Here is a 17,075-nt window from a genome sequence, read left to right as displayed (position 1 = left end):
ACTCATGTTCTGCCTGAGCATGTGCACACTGCGTGATGCATCTACCCAGCATGCTTTCTCTCTGTTGTAGTTTGCCTTGTACACCAGATTTGCTTCTGCTTTCTTTTGCAGGTGAAGGTCCAGAATATGGAGCAGGTGGGGAGTATGCCCTAAGTAGGATTCACAGGCTGATGGCAGAAGGTGGCATGACTGCCGTGGTTCAGCGGGAGCAGAGCACCACCATGGCATCCATGGGTGGCTTTGGCAACAACATCATTGTGAGTCACCGGATCCACCGCAGCTCTCAGACTGGTGTGGAGCCCACTGGAGGTGAGGGCACATCAGCACAGCAGTCCACCTCACAGCAGCTGGCCACGGAGCTGGAGGGACGGATCCTGTCAGAGTCGGTGCGGCTGCCGGAGCACGGCCTGAGCCTGCGGACAGCCCCCAGCACGAGTGAAGGACAAAGCGCTGGGGATCTGCACCTGCCAGAGCAGGCACAGTCCTCCATGGACACCGAGGGACCAATTGATTATAGTGACCTAACTAATAATAACCACCTTCCTGACAGTACCAACTTCTATAGTAATGACAGCACCAGTGGGGAGTCGCGGAACAGGTAGAGATTGAGTTGTGTGTTGGTGCTACCCTTGTACTGCTCAGCAGAGACCTGTACTTCACAGCTGGCCAGGAGCTGAGAGACTCGGGATGTGTGGCTCTGACAGGATGCTGGTAGTTCAGGGGGCTTCTCTATCCTGGGTTGGGGGGAAAGGGATAAGAATTACAAGGGAAGCCATGGGGAAAAAAGCATACTTCCAACATTCCCACTGGTGAAGAGTTAACAGGAATAAGAACCACACTGGCTGCACATCATGCAGATTTTGAAGCCCCGTGACATCCTCTGAGTTCCGCCCTAACCCTCCAATTTGGTGCGGCATCCTTTGTAAAACTTCTTGCCTTTCCTGTTTCCAGCCCTTTTATGCCCAGGGAGCTGATCAGTAGAGTGAGGAAAGGGAAGGAGGCCTGCAGCATCCTTCTGGAGACAGTCAGTACTGGGCAAACCCAGGTGTGATGCTCCAGCTCTGTTGCTGGAGTGGAGGAGTCTTCCAGGCCACAGTCCCTCTCCATAGCACAGCACTGCTCCCCCAAGGTGTGGTGTTCTGAGACCAGTCCTGCCTGTGTTGTGGTCTTTTCTGGGAAGAACTGGGCTTTGCCAAAACATGCATGGCTCATGATATGCTCACAGGTGGGGATTTTTCCTTTTTAGAGAGCTAGTTAAGTACTTGGCAGGAACCTAAGTAGAGCTGCTGTATAGATGGGGAGAGAGAGGCAGGGGCTACTGCTCTCTAGTCAGGATGCAGCTCACACAAGGATGTTCTGTGCTGTGCCAATATTAACATGAATGAGCCACCCCAGTGGTTTCATGGTGCCAGGACTGAGCTGAACCTGCTTGGGAGGGCGCAGGAAATGTTTTTCAGCTCCAGGCCAGGGTGTGAGGTATGGGTCTGTGATGTAAGGTGTTGCATGTGAAATCTTGACCTTGTACATGTAGTTTCTAGTGGAGAAGTCAAGGCTCTGATATTTTGTTTTTAGTCTCTAATGTGATTTTCCTTTTCGTTTGTAACTCTCCATCCCTAGCAGTCTTGTGGAGGAAGGAAAGGGAGAGTGCGAGTGCTAACGAGGGAAACACCAAAGATCAATGTCATTAAAATATGACAAACCCTTGCTTGACCTCCTGTCTTCATTTGTGTGATGGTTGTCTCTGTGTTTGGCCTTGGGGATAGATACATCCAGCTCAGAAGCTCAAGCTAGCTCACAAATGTCAGATGATGACCATCATTTCCCAGGAGAAACGCAGACTCAACCTGTGAGTTGAAAGCCCAAAACTGGGAAATAGGGAGGAGCGTTTGGGACTCTTGCTTGTAAATCACCTTTTAACTAATTGGAAGATGAGTAGACACCTCTGCATTTCCCATTGTTCAAGTACTGCAGTAAGGAGAAAGAGGAGTGTTTGACCTATCCAGCTTACAAAGGTATGTAGAGATGCAGCACGGTCTTGGGCATGCAGAAAGTGGTCTGTCTTGCTGACCTCTTGAAGCAGAAATGGGGTCCTGGCTGTTCTGGATAAAGGAACCCAGTGTTACCATTCTGCGGTGAGGGATGCTTCCACTACTGTCTGAGCACCTGCCAGCAGCTGCTGTTCTCCTGCCCAGCTCCTCTGGATTCTGTCCTGCTAAGACATCACAATAAATAAGGCTGTTATTAGGCAGCACTCAAGGTCCCAGTCAGAAGAGTCTGTTAGAGAACATTAAGCAAATCTTCTCTTAAATCACAGCCTGGAAATGAACCTTAAATCAAATTAGCTGCTGCCAGGCCTCATTGTGGAGTGTTAATGAGGCACTAAAACCTGCCCTGAGCCAACCACATCCCTGATCTGACAGGAGAGCAGCCTGAAAAATGGGATTCCCTTGTGCGGCAAGGAAGGTTTCATGCATCCCTGAATTGCCTTAGGGTGGAGTGGCCTGATGATGTGCTGACAATTGGGAGCCAGAAGAGCTACATCTCAGCTGAGAACTTGGGCAGAGAGGGCAGTGCAGGTCTAGACAGAGCTGTTTACTGCTCTGCTTGAAAACAAACTAAAACAGAGGCTGGGAAAAAACCCTCAGCCTGACATCTCACCTCTTCCTGCATGATTCCTGGAAGAGTCTTGAGGCCCATTCCTGGTAGATGTGTTGCAGAGCATTTATAGATGTCCATTTCCTGAATCAGAGCCAAGCTACCTAGAGAAAAATTTCTGTCTTAGTTGAAGAAATGTCTCCTGGGCTGCCTCACTCTGGTGTTGGCAGACTCTCAAAGGCCTGGGCACTCTGGCTGTGCTTTTGTGCAGCGGCCTGAAGCCTGCTCTGCTGAGGATTCTCCTTGGTCCAGATCTGCCCCCATTGGAGACAGTGGTAGAACAAGTCGTGAACTCCAGTGGGAACAGGAGCAAACCACAGCTGCCGTCTTTGCATCGACTCAGGACATCTCTGAAGCTCCACAGCTGTTCTCCATTCAAGATTTGTAGGGGAGGCTCTTCCTGATGAGAGCAATCAGCTTTGTAGTTTCTCCTAACTCGCTTTGTAGCTCTGGGACAAAGGCTGAGCCTGACTGTGTTCCTACAGGCTTTAAGCAGGACCAGCGGGCATGGGGGTGCAGGGAGGTGTAATCTTCAGATGCTGTCTTGGACACCATTTGTAGATGAACTGCTGTGGCCGCACAACTAAGCAGGTGCTCTCGGTGGTGGTGGTGGTTTCTACATTGAGAGAGCACTGCTTTTCTTTTGAGTTTCAGGCCTAGAATCTGCCAAGCAGTTTGTCCCTGCCTGAGACCAGATGGAGGGAGGTGGATGGCTGGATGGATGGATGGATGGATGGATGGATGGATGGATGGATGGATGGATGGATGGATGGATAGAGGGGGAACGGGAGAGAAACTTGAGCCACTTACACAGTGGGCTCACACACACACACACCCCCCCGACCCATAATACAATTTATTTCGTATGCCTTTCATGCTTCCTGTGGAACAAAAGTCTCTTGCCTTGGACTACCCTGCTCCAGCCCAGCAGTTTGTTGTTTCAGGCAGAGCTGATCTGACTGTACCCTCAAGTGACACCCCTGAGCCTGCATGGTGACTGGAGGCCTAGAGCCCTCGGCTGAATGGGAGGTGGTGGGATTGACCGTGCCCAGGACAGTGCAGCAACCAGCACAAGGCTCTTTCCCCAAGCCTTGCAGCTTACCTGCTCACTGCAGTGTGACAACGCAGTGCTGAGGCAAATGCTGTGCCAGGAGAAACATGGCAATTCAACAAGAGATGCTTGAGGAAACCAAATCAGAGCTGTGCATACTTGCTGGCCCAATTTAGGAGGCAAAATGAGAGCTTTACTGCGTAGGAGCAGGAAATAATCTTAAAAACCGAAAGCTTTTCTCAGCCATAGCCTGTCAGGAGCCTTTAAATGTGCTAACAAAATCTTGGGAAAGGAGAAATATGGTGCAGAGAATTTTATTTAGCTTTCAAAAGGCTTTTGATAAAGTCCTTCACAAGAGGCTGTTAAAGAAACTTTGACACCTCAAGGGTGAGGGGTAGAGTCCTGGAGACGGAAGCTGTTTGAGATGGGAATTAGAGTCAAAAGTAATGGCCATTTCTTGGCGTAGAATGAGGTTAATGGTGGGTTGGTCAGGTTCAGTAGTAGCCAGTGTTCTCTAAAAGCCCTAATGAGCTAAAAGAGGAGGGGAACAGCTGAAGATACAAGATTATTTAGGTCAGCTAGGAAGAGAGAATGTGCAGGGGGAGGAGGTAGGGATTGGAGCTGCTGTGCTGGAAGGAGACTTTTGTATGAATGCTTCAGCTGCATGGGGGCTGCTGCAGCTGGTGAATGCTCTGGCATCCCTGGGTCTGGGACCAAACCAGGTGGTAAGCACTGCCTGGAGGGAGACCTGGGATCCCAGAGAGGGTTGCTGAAGCCTTAGCAGGTGGTACAACAAAGAGGTCATACTTGTTCCTATGAGTCCTGAGCTTTCGGCCCTCACTCCTTTGCTGGTGTATTGCTGCATCTCCAGTACACCTCTGTTTGACCCCCCCCTGCCAGTCCCATGCTATAACTACTTGTGCCTGCTGTGGGCTAACCTTGTAGCTGGGTGGTGCTGGGACTCCAGCTCTGTGTGACCACCAGGAGCTGTGCCAGGCAGGAAGGAGAGGGCAGAGACCAGGTCACAGCTGGGTGTTTGGGGAGTCTCTCCCATTATTACTGATGCCAAAGCTAAGCCCCACAGCTGGTTCCTCCAGCCACCACTCAGGCTCCTATCTAAGGAGCAGCTGCCCTATCTGCTCAGTCCCAATCTGTCAGAGAATCTACTCTTCAACAGGAAAAGGCAAATTAATTAAAGTGTACAGCATATGAGCCATCCACCACTAATTGGGATCTTGGTGTGCAGGACATAAATGTCATGCCGTTGCCACCTCTGCATGGAGGGGGTCCATGGCACATGATGAGGCTGGGGGCACAGCAGCCTTTCCAGCTGCCTTTTTCTGCCAACCAGTTAATGCCAGCGCTCCTCTCCCCTCATCCCTTGGCACAGATGCCTCTCCTGTCCCTGCCCAGCTCCCACCGTGGGAGTGTGGGCGGAAGGTCCGTACAGCCGCTCCCTGCACTCCGCCAACTGCAGGGATTTGTTTTGCCACAGCATCTCAAACAGAAGTGTCTCTCGTCTGTTCCCAGTGAGCTCCCTCAGCTCCTCTTTGTTTTGCCTTTCAAGCAGTTGTTGCTGGTGTGTGGCAGCAGTAGGAGCTGGCAGGGATCAAGCTGTCTTCTCCAGTATACTGGTCCTGGTCATCGGATCTTTCCCAGCCAGGAGCCTGCGTTGCAGGGAGGACACTGTGAGGCTCATCTGAAAATCAGAATGGTGGTTTTCGGTCTACAAGCATCCATCTTCTGTGCTAGTCTTGCCCACCAATGTGGGCCAGGCTTCTTCAGCTCAGTGGTGCCACATGGGAGGGACTGGGGGTGCCTAATAACTCAGTGGCACAGAGAAGGTATGAGCAATGGAAGGTAAGAGTGCAGCAGAGAGCCAAGGCCACTGCTGGAAGAGGCAGCCAGACACTGAGGGGTACAGGAGGATACATTGCTGGAACCAGATGACTACTTAAATGGAGAGCTGCTGCTGGACTGACACACCACTGAGCCTTTGCTTTCAGCTGTGGTTGGCCAGGTAGTGAGCTCCATACTGGCACAAGGATATTGGCAGCTGCTGAGGTTTTTCTTTCTGTAGTTGCATCCAGCCCTGCTTCAGTTTGCCCTGGTGGAGTTATGCTCTTTCCAAGCTCAGGGAACACCCAAGCTCCCTAATCCTTCACCCTTAGCCTCTGAGCTCCTAGCTCCAGCTTCACAGAGGCTGAGGTACAAAGCAGACACTGTGCAAAAACATGAAATGTAATTCAGGCTTGGTCCTTTCTGCTTCTTAGGCTCAGCTTCATGGCCCCTCCTGCAGTTTGTGCTGGATCCCTGATACCATCATAGCTATTACAGCCTGTCCCTCAATCTCCAGTTCAATAATACAGTAATATCTTGATAGGATCAGGAGTTGGCTCTGATGGCAAATGAACTCCAGTCCCTGCTCCAGCACAGCATGGGGCACTGCCATGCCATTGGAGGCAAACTTTAATCTGTTTCCATGGCAGACTTTGGAGGTGGTGAGCGAGTGGTTATTGCTGGCTGCTGACCAAGCTCTGCTGAAAGCCACAGCCCTTTGCTGGGTTCTGTTGTGCTTTGCTGGCTGGTACGCACGCCCAGCTTCTCTCCTTCCCCTGGGTCCTTGTAAAACCTCCTCCCCAGGGCAATGTGGCTGTGGCTCTGCCCTTTCCCTGGGGGTCATTACCCTTGGGTTTGCTTGCTCCTGCCTGACAGGGTCATACCCCACCCATAGGGTCTGTGCTTGGAGAGATACCACAAACTCATTCCCCCTTCAGCCGCAGGCAGAATTAGAAAAGGATCAGAGGGGCCAATGAAGACTGACTGTCAGCCACTGAGGCGGCTGATACAAAAACATTTAAGTGCTACAGCACTACAGAGAGTTGCACGTATCTGTCTGCCCATTGCAAAAGTTCCGATAGAAGCCGTGCCAGCAGCCGTCTGCTAATCACCTACATCAAAGTAAATGCTAATTAAAACAATTATTCAGCGAGGGACTGAGGCTGGTCCTGCTGCATTGCTGAGAGTGGAGACAAGCACAGCCATGAACAGCAGCTTTAGGGCTCTGGTACCTCGTGTGACTGGCAAGAGCAAGTGGTGCTGAAAAGGACATGGTTTTTTAATGCACAGAGAGGCCTTGGGCCCTGGGTCACAGTCAAGGAGAAGGAGGAGAGCTGAGCATGCAAAGCAGCAGTAACCCAGCCCAAGATGCTGCCTTGCACCCAGCCTTTCCCCCCTGCTCCATGTTCCATGGCCACTCACAGGGTGGGATCAAGGATTTTGCTCCATGAGCACTTTATTCCAGTGGCACGTGAGCTCCATTGGCTCTTGGTAGGAAGGCGGGGGCTGCTCCCCACAGAGCTGCAGCCCTGGGCTGAGTGGTTGGCAGCACTCGGGGTGCAGTGACCCAGGAGAAGCCCTGGAGATGGGTTTGCTCCGGAGGCGCTGAGGATGGCTAAACCCAGCATTGCTTTTCTGATGAGATCTCAGATTTGGTTGACAAAGGTAGCTGTGTCGGCATAATATGCTTAGGCTCCTGTAAGGTATTTGACTTAATACTTCCTGACAACCTAACTGGAAATTAGCCCTACACAGTACTCTGTGGGTTTGATGCAGCTAAGTGCAACGCCGTATGTTTGGGGAGCAGAATGTAGGTCGTAGCAGTGAGACAGGACTGCACGCTGCAGGCAGCCAGGCGAAGGTCAGGGGTGCTGAGGTCCCGGGGCACCTACAGCACCAGTGGGGCCTGTCCTGCAAAGCGATTGAGCTCGTTGCCTAGAAAGTTATTTTGGAAATCAAACTTGGGGAGTAACTCACCTAAAACCCCCCTAGGACCCCAAGGTGCCACAAAAAAGCCAACTCTGGGACAACAGCAGTCATAAAACCATCAGTGAGTGAAAATCCCATCCAGGTCCGATGTGCTGTTCCCTCCTTGGTGCTGTCTTGGCTTGCACTTGCTCCCCTCAGTCCTTCATTGTGGGGTTCAGCAGGATGGGGCATCTCCTTCCCCGTAGGTTTCTCCAGGCTCCTGTCCCCTATTTCCTTCCTTGCCCTTTGGCTCTTACCCCTGTGTATGTGATTTTCTCTAGCAAACATCTACATTTTTTTTCTCCCCCTCTGTAGCATTATTTATCTTATGCTCGTCAGTGAGCATGGGCTTTCCTTCCTGGGAGTGCTGCTTCCCACATAGTTAGTGGGACTGATGGGAGCGAGGCAGTCTGGATGCTTGCCAGGGCTCAGATCCATCCATGGGGACACCCCAGGTTGGTGCGGATTCATGATCTTGGCTGGCCAAGGGCAGATACAGATTGTGAGTGCCCATATCCTGCCCACACCACCATGATGGGGACACATTGGTCATCTGAAGTGCTGCTGTTGGGCAGACCTGCCCTGCATGGACCCACCCTGATGCTGTCAGCCCCCCTGGCTGCACAAATACTAGCTTAAGGAACAGCTAACGGCCATGGAACTGCTGAGGTTCCTCCCACCTCGAGCAGCCCTTGCTCTGTCTTCATCAAGGCTGTTTAAGGCCATCCAGATGGCCTAATGTACCTCATCAAAGTACAATTTGTATTGCAGTGTGCAGCTATTTGAAGCATCCCAGCTCGGGTCTGGTGGTAACGCTTTGGCCGGTGACACAACTGCCTCAATTCTCTGGGGAGGTAATGGATGGAGGGACTGTGCTCTGGAGCCCCTGTGGGGAGGCTGGCCCAGCACTCGGGCTGAGAACGGACCAGAGGTGGCTTTTGTGTGGCAGCTGAGGGCTGGTGGTGGTTGAGTCTCCCTGAGGGGTTGGCAGCTACTGCTGTAGGAATGGTTGCAGGTGCTACAGGCCCTGTCATTTGGGAAACAGCTGGAAAAGCCCTTTGATCCTGGCAGGAGCATGGAGTCTCTGTCACCAGCTGCTCTGCCCTCACTTGCAGCCTCACTGGTTTGGTGCCAACCCTTTGCAGCCCCAAGGGGCTTTTCCTCCCTGCTGGCATCTTCAGCTCTTTGGGGGGATTTTGTTAAGCACTGTTTTGCTTTGCTCTGTGCTCTCTAAACAGGCTCTGTGTTCTGCAAGGGTCCTGCACTATTGTTCACAAGGATGATGTGCTCCTGCCCCACAGCCAAGGCGGGAGAGGTCTTGACCTCTGTTCTGGGGATGCTCCAAGGTTTCTGGGCCAGGTCTCAGACCTTGAAGGGATGAAAGAAGTAAATTTTCATAAAATAGATTTATCTTTCAAACAAATAACATCACAGCTGTTGGTTTTTTTTGCTGTGTTATGGGAGTACCTGCCGTTCTGCTTCCTGTCAGTGGTGGGGGATGGTGGCACACCATGAGAGCTGGGTGAGAGCAGCACTGGCATGAGCAACTGCCAGGTGAGGGCATGAAGGAAGGGAGGCTGGAGGAGTTGGATAAGGGTGGTTTAACCACGTAGTTGCTTGAATCTTTTCCAGCTGCTGGAAAACATACAACCAGAGTGTGGGGAGAGGAGTGCTGTGAAATGGGATCTGAAGATCCCTTCCTCCTGTGGTGGCCTCAGCCAGGTCCCACCTGAGTGACAGTGGCTGTTAATGCTCCATCTCCAGTTGGAAGCACTTGCTTTCTGTAGATGTTGGCAGCTCCTCTCCTCACATTCCAGATTTCAAGGCCAGGTACCCGCTCCCACTTTGGAAAGTGTTTGTGGTCCCTGACTGCATCTGACTGGGCTCTGACTTTGCCTGGCTGCCTAGACTCAGCCCTATCTGCAGCTCCATCCTCCAGCTGAATCACCCAGGAGCTGGAGATTAACTCCCATCACAGGCTCATTTTCATTAATAAAAACACCACGCTGGGCTGGGATTTGTATTTATTTTGCTGATATGATTACCCACCTCCCACCTGTGGCTCCCTCAGCTCCTGTCTAGTGGGGAGAGGGATGCTCCATGTGTGTTAATGGGCTCCCACAGGCACATTGGCTCTATGCCATTCTCAAAAAATCCCAAAGCTCCATGATCCCCATCTGAGACAGCTCTTCAGCCAGACCCCGCTCTAGCTGCTGGCAAGGGAAGCTGCAGACCCCATTCCAGCTGCTGGGAAGAGAAGCTGCAGCACTGCACTGGAGCATCCCCTCTGCCACAAGCAAGGCTTTTAGCACTAGATCCCCAGGAAGGAGCACTTTGGCTCCTGCCTGGCTGAACTTGCCAGCCAAATCCCCACTGGGTGCTGACATGTGGCCTGTGCCAGGGTGGAACAGCAGCAGGCCTGGCTGTAGAAAGGAGGATGAAGGCTGTGTGTGAATGTGTGTGTACACACATGTGTGGATGTGCAAGGGAGTGCCCATGGAGGGGAGAGGGACTGCTGCATAGAAGGGTGGATAGACAGAGCTGGGCTGCAGACTCCTGCCCTCCTCTTCTTGTGCTCTCTGCCCTGAAAAACCTTGTTTAAATAAATGATGCAGTTTCTGGGAAGTAAGAGAAGGGTTCAATTCCAAAAGAGAGGCTGCTCATTTCCAACTTCCTCAGATCCTCCAGGTTTTTCTATGTGCCCTCTCCCCTTCTCCGGAGGCTTCTCTTCCTCACAGTGAAATCACTGGAGGGATGGGGACCTGCCTGACTGGAGAGTGGATCCCTTCTGCCTTGGTGTGTGCTGGCTCTTTTAGACTTTTGAGTTCCATTGTGAGGGGTCATGCCCTCCTGACTTCACCTTTCCTGGGGTCTCCAGCTCCAGGGTGAATGGTCCCAGGGTTGTGCCTTGCAGGTGGCCCAGGCCCCTCCACCCCTCCTGCTCTGCAGCAGCCTCCTGCTTGCCTCCCAATTCCCTGGCAGACACAGTAGTGAGATTATCGTAATGATGTCCGACAAGGCAGTATCAGGAATTATGCTGATAAATCTAAACAGACAGCTTTCAGAAAAAAAACCCAAACAAAAACAAAACAACCACAACTGAACCCAGGCCTGTAATTTAATACAGGGTTATTAGCTTGGCCATCAGAGAACAGAGCTCTTGTATCCTGCAGTCTTGAGTCTTTTCCATCACTGGCTCTGCCTTGAGAAATGGCCTCTTGCCATAACAAAAGACTCCAGCCACGTTTTTGGCTTGGTTTGGGGTGGTGAAGTCTCCTTGGCAAGTACTGGGTCTGGGTGGGGGGTACAGACTCAGGGAGGGGTGGAAGACCCCAATGACAGGAGGCTGCCTTCATCCCTGCAGCACACATCGGCTCAGTACCCATCGCCTGCCCACTTTGGGCTCTTCTTCCCAGGGTAAACTTCAGTGGGCAGAGACTGGGGAGCCAGAGTGAGAGCAAGGGCAGCCTCACATGTGGGAGGTGTGAATGCTGGGGGGCTGCCCAACAGCACACTTGATGCCCATGGGATGAAGGCAAATAACTCTCAACGTTGTCCCTGCCCTGAGGCAGCCCCGTGGCAGGGCAAGGTGTAGGGAGGTGCAGGGCAGAGGCAGCATCTCTCCTGGGAAAGGAACAATCTGCTTTGTACTGGCTGTGTTAAAAGTTCTTTTGACGCAGCAATTGCTGACTGTTTTTTACCTGCTGTGGATTTTGCACACTTGCTGTGTTCCTCCTAGTTTTCTTGCCTGTGAAGGACTCTATAGATAGCATTAACATTGGTGGGTGCTCCATGTGAGGTAAATGTGTCTCTGGGGACTGTAAGTCCAAATGGGGATCTAAGTTGAACTGCCTGAAGTAAGACACACACACACATAGAGCTCTTTGTCCCCCAGCAGTGCCAGCAATTACCTCAAACTGAGGAAAACACACTTTTTTAAAAGATACATTTAAAACAGGGAGTGCCTTTAAAGCGGATATTTATTAGACTACATGCGTATTAGAAGGCAGGCCCCGCCAAGCCGCTCAGTGAATTAAATCTGATGGCAGAGTGATTGCGCTGCAGGACTGCCGTCTCTCTGCCCCTGCAGTGGAGAAGCCTTGGGGGCTGCAGGGAAACCTCCAGAGAGACTTGGGTTTGCCTCAGTGTCCCAGCACAGGAGGGCTGGCAAGCCACGAGACAACTGGGCTGTGTGGTGCAGTGCCTGTGTGGTGCTGGGGCTTGTCTCCTCATCTGGAATGAGTTTCCCCTCGAGCAAGTGGCTACATGTACCAATAGTGATCTCAGCTCCATGGACGCTTGGCAAGGTTAGGGGCTCCAACACTTGCAGTCCAGGGGTCAGCGTCTCCTGCTGCCTTCCTCTCTTACTGCTCTGCAACAGTCACTAGCACCTTCTGCAGAAACCAGCAGCTTACAGAAATGGTATGGACCTGTCTCCTGAGCTGGAAGTTGTCAACAAGGGCAGCTGAACTTCTTTGGAGGGGAAGCAGCAGCAGCTGGACTCTTGCACTGGGCTGCTGGGGACCCTGTACAGTGCCAGGGATGGAACTCAACTGCCAGCAAGGGAACTGCTGTGTAAGTGAGCAGGGGGAGTTAGTGAATTCATAAATTAATGAACTAGTGAATTAGAAAATAAACCAATTAGACTAATCTTTTAAAGGGGCCTGATTCCCTGGTTGCTTTTTCCCTCATGGCCAGGCAGGAAGCTGTGTGGGACAGTGCCTGGGAGACGGTCCTCAGGGGCGCACAGCTGGCTGCCAGCAGCAGGCACTGCAGGCAGGCACGGGTTCCGTGCACAGCACCTGGCTCTGTAGGCTAGACCCAACCCACGGGCACAGTGGTCACGGGGAAGATGTGCTGTCTTCTGTGTCACGTGGGAAATGGCAGGGGAACAGCACAAGCTTATATTCCCACTCTTTTTTCCTCCTTTTTTTCCCCCTCCTTTTTTTTTTTTTTTTGGTAATAGGTATAAGTGATTCAGAAGCACTTTCCCCCTTCCATTATCCAGAAGGCAAATAAGAGTTGCAAGAGTGAGGACTGCAACAAAACAATTATATTGAAGTATTTGAAATCGTGCTTGTACGGCAAATCTGACAAAACTGAGCTCAACCTTAAAATAGCAGCAGCAATCTTTTAAAACACAAAAAGCAGATGATTATTGACTGAAGAGATTGCAGTGCACCAGGCTGGGTGCAGGCTGTTGTGTTTAACTCTCTCCAGAGGTGCTGCAGCGGGCACAGGCTGTGCCTGCCCTCCTGCTTTGATGAGCTTGAGCTATTGGCAGTGCCCAAGAGCCAGCTTTCCAAGGGCTCACATCAAGTGACAGAAGTCTGTTTTACCTGCCTACCCCTTCACTTGATTTAAGGCACCAGTATTTGTGGTCAAGCTGAGAGCATGAGTGAGTGTCTAGTGCTCCCACTGGTATTTACAGAATGCTCATAGGCTTGTGGACTGGTGTGAATTTCCCGGTTGTGAACCAGCCAGGCGTGGGAGGAAGGCTTTCTATATTAGTCACAACTCTTTTTTTATGCTCACCTGGCTTCTTTGCATGGGCCAGAGTGGCTTTCCTGGCTGTGCCCTGCCAGGGATCCCAGGGTGAGTGGGAGCTGCTGGTGCCATTGTCACCCCAGCCACTGGGGCCACACCTCCTGCGTGGCTAAACATAGTCACCTGCTCCCTGGGGCTGTGGCTCTGGCATCCTTCACTGGTGCTAAAAATGACATTTTCCAAATCATGAAAGAATCTTTCATTACCCTGTCTCTGCAAGCAGCCTGGGAGGCTGGGAAATAACTGAGCACTAAGTGATGTGCCTAACGTGAGTTCAGCATTGGTATTTTGTTCCTCTGTCTCCGGTAAAGGCATGCCATGAAGCAGGAGAAGATGTGGCTGCAGATGGCTCCTGGGGGCTGAGGTAGCGGAGCACAGCTAGATGCCTTCAGTCACCTGCTCTCAGGAAGGCTGCAGCAGCACTGCTCCACCTTGACCCTGCAAGTCCTCCTACCCTGTTCCCCCACAGTATTTGTTGCTCCCTGCAGTGTGCTTGTGTCCCAGCATGATTTGGGATCTGGCTCAGCTCACATCCAGAAGTGACTGCCCTCCCACAGAGCTCACACCTGGATACCTGTGGGGCTGTATGTGCCTGATGCTGCGCTGCGGAGGCTGGAATGAGTGGGAAAAGCTGTTTCCCTGGGGATGGTGCTTGAGGGGGAAGAGGACTTGTGCACACACCATCCTGAGCCTCCTCAGTTGGGAGAACAGTTGTTGGAGGCTCCACACAAATGTGGCCTGAGCGTGATATTTTTTTCGGACCTTTTAAACTGTCCCAAGCCACTTTACAAATATGCCCTCGTGTGTCCTTAGGCAAACTATTAGGAAAAAGGCACGTGACCACCACGTGCTCTCATCTCTCCCATCTCCCACAGCAATGATGCTGGCCCAGGGCTCCCCCATGGGCTGTGTTTCACCCACCAGCACACACAGGGCAAGAGCCCACCCCCAAGTGGCATTGCCCTGTCACCTACAGCCCTGGGCACAGGCAGAGAGACTGAGTCACTGCCCTGGAATTTAGACAGCTGTACCCTGCCAGGCAATGCCAGCTCCATGCCAGTGAGTGAAGGGACTGCATGCCCAGGGGCTCATCCTTCACCATGTGTCTCCTCACTTGGCCAAGAGCAGGCAAAACAGCTGCTCCTGCCCCATGTGTGACACTTTACTGTTCTCACTGACTGCTGAGTGAAGCCTTCACACCCATTTCCCTCAGCAGAGTGATGCTCCTGAGGGCTGAGCCCTTCTCACTGTCATCAGCTGCTTTTTCTCTCTCTGACTCTCCCCTTCTGAGATGGGTTTATTTTGTTTTTGAGCTGATAGATGGATTAACGTTTATCACCAGGCTGACTACTAGAGAACTATTAAAAGTGATTTGCAATGTAAATACCGTCATCATCAACCACGTTTTCTTTAGGCTAGGGTTGACTTTATGAATATTAAAGCCATGTAGATGAGTTCAGCAAGTTTGTGGGAGTAAGTCTGGCAGAGGGAGGAGGACTGGCTGCCTGCACTGTGCTGGAAGAGGCAATCTGAATCCACCTGAGGGTGAAGGGATCTGGTGCCAGAAGGAGGGAAGTGGAGCATGAAAGGGTGTGTGAGGTAGAAAGAAAACCTCAGCACCTTGAAGAAGGACAGAAATGAGAGGGAGCTTGTGAGCATATGCAGGAGTGCATCTATGAGCAGGATGGGAGGACAGACTTGGGCCAGATGTTTTTGCTGGAGACTGTCAGGGACTGTCAGGCTAGGGGAGGACTTGTGAGGGGAGAGGGAAGACTGGCCAAAACTGATGGTGAGCAGGCTTGTGCCCAGCAGCATCCAGTGCCAGAGGCTTGTGTCTGAACAGGTACATGCCCCATGTGTTGCAGGGATGGATGATAACTGCTTCTTTACCTGCCAAGTCCCTGCCAGGGGTCTGGGATTGGAGGGGCAAATCCCATAAGTCCCCCAGCAGCCACAGCCTGCATCAGTTTGTGTGCCTGGAGCTGGTGCTGGCTGCTGCCAAGGCTGTTGCATGTGTGAGTAGAGTTCCTGGGAATCCACCAGGGATAATGGATGGATATTCCCAAGCTTGTGGGGAAAGCCAGAGTAAAAGATCCATACCTGCCTTTTCTGCTCTTCAAACATATCCATCTTGTGAGCACTTGCTCAGTGGTGTAACCACTCTGCCTTGGGATTGTTATGGATGAGAACTGTTGCAAGCCAAGGTGGAACATCAAGATGGTCACTTGCCAGTGGCCCCTGCATCTCCCACTTCAAAGACAGAGATGAGAGGAGTGGCTTTGTCAGTTTCTAGGTGTGTGTGGTGCTTTGGTGTGAGGACATTTTTTTGATATGGAGAAGCACGATGGAGCATTGCCAACTGATAATGGAAGAGTAGCAATTGCTGATTAGACATCAGGCACAGAACAGCACAACATGGCTAGGAAGAAAAAGAAAAAAGATGAAGAAACCATCCAAAGCAAAGACTAGAAATACAGTGATGGAAAAAAATGGGAGATGTGCAGTTACATGAAAAATGGCCAGCTCCAGGAGTATCCAAGGTCCCCACAAGGTGGTGGGTGCTGGGTTTTACTTCCCCAGACAAAGCTGTGTCAGTCAAACAGAATGGCAAAAGTCTTGGACTGTCACAGGTCTTAATCTCAAAAGAGAGGAAGGAAGGCCATTAATTTGGCTTGGGCCACTGAACATGAAGTTAGCCTTTGTCTTCTTCCATGGAGAAACCACAAGTCTCTCCTGTCCCATCTCACAGCCTATCACAATGTATTTGTCCAGGGGAAGGATGGGAGCTGGGATCAAATTCTGGATTCTTGTGGAAACAAGCTGGAAATGTATGAATATGTCAAGCCAAGGGAAGCAAGTGCTGTCTTTAATTGGAATATGTATGGGGAGTTTGGGCTTTCAGAAACTCTTGACTAATAAGTGCATAAAGCTAGGCTAAGAGTTAGACTGTTGAAAAGGTTTTTATTCAATTTGGTTACATATTTTTATAGCTGTGACTGATCAGCTTTGGAAGAAGACTTCTCACTGTTCGTTACTGTCTTTTGTCTATCTATGGGGAGTTGTAGTTTGAAACAAGAGTCTAATCAAACAATGCAACTGCAGTACAATTAAATTGTCTTTGAAGCAGATATTTCCTCAGTCTGTTGAGTTCGCCCAGAGCGTAACAAAGGTTTATTTACATTAACTTTTTTAGGAGGAAAGAAAAAGGAGGAGAGAGTGGTATTTATCTGAGGTCAGAGCTTTGGGGCAAGGCAAGAGACTCACATTAACTGGCTGGAGTCTTTGACAGGTTTTGGTCAGTGACTGCAAAAACAGTGTGGGCAGATGTTAAGCTGAAAAGAGTCTGTGAAGCTTCATTGCACTCAGTGCAATTGCATGGCTCCACACCAGCTGACACTGGGAAAGCTTTGTCTTCTTGTTCCTCAAAGAAGGCAGGAAAGAAAATGAATACCAGTCGACTGAACTCACTAAAGAAATGCCAGAATGTGTCTTTGGGTGACCAAAATAGAGGTGGTGTGCCTGCCTCACTGCTGTGGCAGGGGTTTCTTGGTGTGTAAAGGCAGAAGCAGAAGTAAAGGCCAAAAGACTGTAACCTTTTCAGGGAGCAGAGAAGCACCTGGAGCTGGAGATGTGTCATCAGAGAGAATTGTCTGAATTATCTTAGTGATGTTCTCTCTACTGGAATTCAGAAATGTGTCTTAATCTTCAGGGAGAAGATTCGAGTTTACAGAATCTTGGGAAGAGAGAGGTCCAATTTGTGAACTGGGCACATCTGGCTAACACTTTAGATGAGAAATTGACAGGAAAATTTGGGCTTTAGTTAAGTGCTACCTCCTCCCAGAGCAAGCGAAGTAGGAGAAGAGGGTGAGGAGTTGAAGGAATGGATGGTAGGAACTGGTCTGAGACTGTAATCACTTCAAAGTAGGGATAAAGTGGGGTGTTTATTTGTTTATGTGTATTTATGCATGTATGTGTGAGATGGAGCAGATGGGGAAGTGACACCTGTGTCTATCTG

The 17,075-nt window shown here is 50.9% G+C and overlaps 1 protein-coding gene across 6 annotated transcripts in view; it reads left to right on the top strand.

The window, feature by feature from the left end:
* Positions 1-1,704, top strand: part of AMBRA1 (autophagy and beclin 1 regulator 1) — a 131,266-nt gene extending 129,562 nt beyond the window's left edge. For all 6 annotated transcript variants that reach the window (XM_071558475.1, XM_071558476.1, XM_071558474.1 and 3 more), the window contains one exon: positions 112-1,704. In XM_071558475.1, coding sequence (XP_071414576.1) covers positions 112-602 — 491 coding nt within the window. In that variant the 3' untranslated portion in view covers positions 603-1,704. The remainder of the gene's footprint in view (positions 1-111) is intronic.
* The last annotated feature ends 15,371 nt before the right edge of the window (positions 1,705-17,075 follow it).

The sequence above is a fragment of the Pithys albifrons genome, chromosome 6, assembly GCF_047495875.1.
Source record: "Pithys albifrons albifrons isolate INPA30051 chromosome 6, PitAlb_v1, whole genome shotgun sequence".
Lineage (NCBI taxonomy): Eukaryota > Metazoa > Chordata > Aves > Passeriformes > Thamnophilidae > Pithys > Pithys albifrons.
Note: the sequence above shows the minus strand (reverse complement) of the source record. Positions and strands in the feature narration are given on the sequence as shown.